Source organism: Martes martes, assembly GCF_963455335.1.
Source record: "Martes martes genome assembly, chromosome: 1".
NCBI classification, from domain to species: domain Eukaryota; kingdom Metazoa; phylum Chordata; class Mammalia; order Carnivora; family Mustelidae; genus Martes; species Martes martes.
Window position 1 is genome coordinate 151,018,166 of NC_137888.1, and position 6,736 is coordinate 151,024,901.

Below are 6,736 nucleotides of genomic sequence, written 5' to 3' on the forward strand. Positions count from 1 at the left end.
TAATACACACAAAAACAACAGTTTCCCTAGACAAATCACAGTAAGAGTTATCAGAAAAAGACCATTTCCAGACCAGCAGCAAGTCAGCGGGGAGTCGGAGCTGGCTGGGGCCCAGCTCTTCACACCCTCACACCCAGATCTGTGAGTGACTGGCTGAGAAGAGTTGTCTTCTTGCCCCAGAAGGGTCTCCCCTGGGCAAGACCGCAGCCTCTGCCCCTGCCAGCTTTCAGCACTAGCTCAGGAAACAGCACCCATGCCAGCTTCTTCAGATCCTCAGGGAAAAACCCTGGAGACCCCAAGAGACACTCTCTGGGGCCCCTTAGAGCTCAGGTCTCACATACACGCCATGCCTTCCTGACAGCTTGAGAAAGCAGGCTCTGCAGGGCAATAAGAACCAGGAATAAGGTTTGAAAATGCCACTTCCGAAAATCCAGATGGGCAAGTGCAGCCATACGCCCACCCGAGGGCCTGGCACGGGCCTGAAGAACTCAGCAAAGACACCCACCGTGCAGGTTAGGAGAGCGCTCACTGCCATTTCCGGATGTCTCCTCACAAAGAGGGGTAGTGGGGGACAGCAGGGGCCATGATCCCAGGGTCCCCCTTCTAGAGGTTTTACCTTCATGGGGGGATCTCCCCCCTCTGCCCCTCTGAACTGTGCCTGCCCAAGGACAAGCCTCTCCCCCATCAGAGCCGACAGCTTGGTTTTTGCCTGGGACACCAGACTAGGACCCCACAATCCCTTCACGTGTCAGATGATGGGTGGCGTCTTCATTCCTGAACCCTCTACCTTAGCAGAGAAGACTCTCCGCTGTCTGACAAGGGAAAAGACAAAGTCGTCAGCCTCCCTGGAAGTCCACTATTAATCCTAATTAATGGATTAATTAATTGATTAATTCCCTCCCGACCAGAGGGAGCAGCAGGACCTCATTCTTGGTACCTTGTGAACCACAAACCATTATTAATCCTGAGCTCACTCCAAGCGCCTCCACTTGTTCTGATACACAAACGTGCCAAGGGTTGGCTTTTCCTTTTCCTTCTACCCTCATCAGATATTGGTCTAGCCCTTCAAGCCTTAATTCATTGCTCTAAAGCTGCACTGTCCACAACTCTCTGCAATGAGTGTCCTGCGTGCTGTCCAGTGTGACGGCCACCAGCCACACATGGAGACTGAGCGCTTAAAACGTGGCTAGTATGACTGAGAAACTGAATTCTTGATGTTATGTGGTCATAATTAATTTTTATTTAAATAGCAATCCATCTGGCTAATGGCAACAGCACTGGCAGTGCAGAACCGTCTAGCTCGTTTTAATTCTCAGCCTTAATGCGAGCGGAGAATGTTATGTTCTCCTGGGCTCTGAATGACCTCCTATCCCTCACCGAACGATGCTCTGACAGCCCTAACAGAGCAGAGAGCCGGCGTGTCTTCCATTTCCGAGCACTTGCTCTGCGCCTGAGCACAGCTGTCTGGATGTGTCCCGGGAGATGGGGCAGGAAGCACGTCGCCAGAGAGGAAGCCAGTGCACCCAACCACCTTGGACTCCAGGGCGTCTGGGGCAGAGAGGAAGGAGAGGGGGGAGGGGTGTGAAAGAAACCCACTTTGGGGTCTGGATGCCAGCCGGCCTCATTTATTTATATCACAGGGTGTTACAGTTGTCTGCCCCACAGCTGAAGAACGGGTACATGTGTAAGCAAAGAGGACAGACATCGGCTTTGTCCGTGTTCCCTGGCACCTACTGCCGTTGCTCAAAGGGTGCAAGAAGACCCAGGGGCGGGGGGTGGCGGGGAGAGGTACAGGCGAGGAAGCCAGCTCTGGCAGGCAGACACCCTCTGAGTGTTGTTGGAAAAAGAGGAAACCGAGTCACGTGCATGCTTGCATCCAAACAGATACAAATGACATCTGTAACACTGTCCAGGATTCCAGTCCACCTGGCCACAGGGACAACTCACACCGCCTAGAGGGCAACAACAGAGGGACCAGGAATAGGGTCTGAGCACCAAATGCTCAGTATGCAACACTGCAGGAGCTGTGTTCAAGCCCCAGGGTTTATAAAAGCAAGGTCACCCCCAGCTCTCACAGCAATCTCGGACTTTCTGGCCTGTGACAATTTTGGCTGAAAAAAGGCACTGACAGATATGCTTTGTTATGGGATTCAAGAAAAAATGCTGGCTCTCCCGGCAGGGTGCACACACATGCTCTGAGATGTGTACCTGGGTTCCATGTTAATGCCACGGACCACCACCCCCCAACTCTGCCACCTACAGAGCCCAGGCTTGACCCTGCTGCCCGGGCTCTATCTCCGCCCCCGTCAGCACATCCTTCTTGCTCCTTAACCTATAACAAATCCCTTTACCTGGAAAAAGCAGGAAGCCAACTTATTAAACCACTAATACTGAATTAAGCTAAAGAGTAATTTCCAGAGAAGAAAGACACCAGATACAAGGTTCAATTAACATTTTCCTTCTTTTCAAAGTTTCAGTGTATTACTTTTCCTTTTCACATCGATCACTTACTTCCCACACCCATTCTGACTATATTCGTGATCTTTTTAGTTCCACTCACATAGATGGCTAAGCTCCTCTCGGGCATTGGATCAGCCCCTTAGCAAATCACTCAAACTTCAGGGCCTGAATTAATGCATTTCTCTAAAGTACACACATTAACTTCACTGGCACTTTGTAAATGCATACAAAACACCTCAAAACCTCCCTTCTCTCTGACCCAGCAATTCTAAGCCCAGGAATTTATTCGAAGGAAATAATTAAGGATGTCCGCAAGGCTTTAGTTACAAGGATGTTTACCCCTGCTGTTGTTTATAATCATGAATAATTGGAAACAACCTACGTGTCCCTCAAGCGGGTCTAAAAGATGCAGGGCCCTGGGACTCTCTGGTTGGAAGAGACGGACAATCAGTCGCTAAGTCAATCAAACAATCCTAGAGCTAAAATTAGGGTAGAGACATAGAGGGTAGATCCAGACTCCACTGAGCCTAAGTCTTGTAAATTTAGGGTGACTATCTTTAAGAAAATACAAAATTAGGACTATAAAATTCAGCACAGGGTCTTGGTAGGGGCCCATGTGAGTAAGAGGCCTTTGGTGGGAGTTTCATCAGCCCTGTGGGAAGTCTAACCTTGAGAAAGAGAAAGGAGGTGAGGCTGGAAGTCTACTGCTTCGGGAGCTGCACCTTACAAGTCTGGGCAGTTTATCAGTTGAAAATAACATTCAAGGTCTAAGACAAAGAATACTGGGGGGAAGGGAGGGAAGAGAAAAGGATAAGGAGGAAAATACTCGGAAAAAGCAGCAAGAGCACAGACAGCAAGGACACGGCACAAGCTATCATGAGAATTAAGACAATGGGGAGCAAAAAAAGAAAAAAAAATTGCTTTAAAAAGATTTCCTTCGAGTTTGGTCAGCACCTGGAAAACTGTTGGGACAAGTCCTCAAATGGGAAGACTAACATGCTCAAATGCTCATATCGGGACTGGAGAGGGTACTTCTGAACCAGCACCCCGGCTGTGATGGGTCCCTTTGGGCCCCGGAAATATCTGCCCCACATCTCCACTGGCACCAAGGCCACACACCAGCATTACCTTCCAGTTGCACACCTCACCTCACTGGATACCCCCGGTGCCAAGCTGAGGGCCAGTCTGTCGTTTCCTACAATTGCCGAACCTATTCCAGTCACACAGCTTTTCCTCATCTCCCTTTTGAAACAAAGCAGATCCAACTTTTTTCCTACATCAAACTCGCTCTTGCCTCTCCCACCTCCCACCCTCAGTTGTTCCCCACTTAGGAGAGCTTTGACGTGTGGCCCATCCAAATCCAGGTGACCGGGTCCTGGCACTCTTCCCGTGAGCTGAGCCACATCACAGAGCCCAGAGGCGCCTAGCCCGTGCAGCTACAGATCCCACACAGTGCTCCAGCTGCACTACCTGCCTTTTCCTGTAGAGCCCCCCCCCCAGAGAAGCCCTTTTATTCCCAACCCACTCACCCCACATACTTTGCGCCAAGGTCCCACAGTCCAGGAGCCCGGGGTGGGGCGGGGGGGATGATTCTGGGATGCGTTCTCCAACCATTCCGGCTGCATTGTCTACCAAATCCAAAGCCCACAGTGAACTCTGAGCAGGCTGGACGTGGAAAAGGTGTTCAGCCTGCTTTGCTTTAAAAAGGGGATTTAGCAAGGCAGAAAAAGACAGTCTGGCCTTAAACTCGGCAGCTGGGAGAAATGGCAGGGAAGGAGATGTGGAACTGGACAGGGGCTACACAGGACTTTACAAACTGGTTCTCTTGGAGGAAGTTCTCATCAACAAAGGACTGCTTAATGGGCTGGCCAGTCACAGAGTGTCCCATACCGCACCCCCCCCCCCACTTCCAGCAATGCTTCAGAACTCAGTTCTACAACCTCACCCTTTCTGTCAGCCTCCGTCCCATTCAGAGCAGTGACTGTCTCCCATAGCTACATGCTGAGGGCACACATGACGGACCTCGCCTTCCTAACCTGCATCCCCTAAAGACACCCACACTGGTGACCACACAACAAAACCAACTCCAGACTAGTTGTCACCGGGCGCCCACTGGGACATGACCTTGAACAGGGGAACTGTCCACGGCCTATCTCTCTGATGAGGAGGTGACCCTTGTGTGCTGTGGGATTCCCACTTGCCCAGGGAAAGGGTCAAAGAGGGACCAAGCTCATCTCAGAGCTTCTCCTCAGGGGCTGGGGACGCAGCCTGTGCCTCTTCGCTGATGGCACTTCATGGGGAGAGCTCTCAAACTCCGGGATGCTCACGGGGCAACTGGATTCCTTGACGTTCCAAAACCACATCCCTCTGTTAAAACTTCAGGTGCTTGTCTCCAGGTCAGAGGACCCAGGTGAAATGAGGCCCAGGCTGTCCCAGAGGTCATGCACCAGGCTTGTCACTCAGGGTCCTGGACCATCCTCCCTTCCAGCATCCCGGACCCTCTCGCCTCACTTCCTCAAGAAGGTATTATAAGGAAGGAGGAGGCTTCTGGACCACACACAGCATGCCCCTCGGGCTGCCTGACACTCACCTCTGGGGAACCCCACTCCTCCCCTACGTACACAGCCTGTCCCCCTCACGTCCCGGAGTCACTACACTTCCTCGGCGCCGCGCACCAGAGTGGCTTGAAGCTGGGGAACGGAGGGTGGGGTGTCACTAAGAGCTCCCGGCTCCCGGACACTGAGGAGTCTGCGTGCCCGCTCTCTTCGGGCCCTGGGGCATTCGGCTGAGGCCCCCCGGGGGCAGAGGGGCCAAGTTTCTGAGCGAGCGAGAGAGCCAAGTCTCCTCCGGCTGGGAGGCCGAGAGGACCGCTCTCGGGGTTCCCCCGCGCACGCCGGGCTGGGACCGCGGGGAAGCGCCGGCCCCGCCGCTTCCAACCCCAGGCGCCCACCGCGACGTCTGCGGGACGACAGACCGGCGTCCCGCGCCCTGCCCGCCTGTCGTCAGCGGCCGAGCTGCGCGCCGCCGAGACATCGCAATCTCTCCCTCGGGACGGCGGCTTGGAGGCGGCCGGAAAAGGCAGCGGCGGCCGGCGGGGGACCGAGGCGGGGGCGGCGGCCGGGCCGGGGTCGCGGGGGGCACTCACCAGCGCGTGTTGTCGTGGAAGTGCTCCAGCACCGCGTAGCCGAAGAAGGAACCGGCGGGCCCCTGGAAGCGCACGGGGCGCTGCGGGTCGAGGTTGTAGGCGCCTGCGGGCGTCCCCGCGGCCACCAGCGCCAGGAGCAGCGCGCGGAGCCCCCCGGCGCCCCTCCGCGCCGCCGGGCCGCCCATCCCCAGCCGGCCGCCGCCCTCCGCTGTGCCCCGCGAGCAGGGCGCCGAGCGCGCGGGCGCCGGGGCCGCGGGGTTCGCCGACGGCCGGGAGGCTCCTGGGGGCGGGAGCTCTGCGCTCCGACGCTAGCTGGAAGCGGCGCCGGCCCGGGGGCGGTAGGCCGAGCGGGCGCGGAAGGCGAGCGCAGGGGCGGCCCGGGGCGGGCGGCGTCCTCAGTCCGGCGGAGAAGTCTGCGCGCTCGGAGCGAGCGGTCCCGGGCCGGGCGGTGCTGGACTGCAGAGAGGCGCGCCCGCGGGGTGGGCGGCCCGGAGGCTGGCGCTGGGACGGCGCACCGGCGCCCTCTGCCGGCCGCCAGCCCACCCCGCGGACGGCCGGGGCCGACCACAAGAGTCGCAGACCCGCCGGCGGAGGCGGCGGGGGGCGGGGGGCGGGGGGGGGGAGCCCGGGACTGCAGCACCTCCCACCAAGCCCCGGGCCCCCTGCCGGGAGAGGCTTCCAGTATCCTCCCCGAAGCTGCGTGCTTGGCCGCCCTGCGGGGCTCGCGGGGTCTCCCTTTCCCTCTCGGTGTCACACCCACACCAAGGACCAAAGGAAGCCGGGTTAAGGATTGAGTTTATATTCTAGCGCTGCCCATCTGCAGCCCCTTGAGTGGGCTGCGAGCCAACCTAGAGGAGAAGAAGCGCTGGCAATCGTTGATAACAACCAGATCCACGCGGGAGTGAACCCAGCACCCTTCCCTATTCCACTCACCTGGTCTCCTACAGCATTGATCCCTTAGTGTGGTCTCCGCCCCAGCAACATCCCCATCACCTGGGATCCTGTAGGAAACGCACACCAATAGGTCCCACTCCAGACCCAACGAATCAGAAGCCCTGAGGGTGGGTGCCCAGCTGTACGTGGGGAGACAGGTGAAAGTGTGATAAAATACACATAAGACTTACCATCTTG

The 6,736-nt window shown here is 56.6% G+C and overlaps 1 protein-coding gene across 1 annotated transcript in view; it reads right to left on the reverse strand.

The window, feature by feature from the left end:
* Positions 1 to 5,790, reverse strand: part of ITGA9 (integrin subunit alpha 9) — a gene marked incomplete at its 5' end in the record, with an annotated part of 332,275 nt that extends 326,485 nt beyond the window's left edge. Inside the window, one exon of the mRNA XM_080801218.1 lies at positions 5,606 to 5,790. Within this exon, the coding sequence (XP_080657344.1) occupies positions 5,606 to 5,790 (185 nt within the window). The remainder of the gene's footprint in view (positions 1 to 5,605) is intronic.
* Between the last annotated feature and the right edge of the window lie 946 nt (positions 5,791 to 6,736).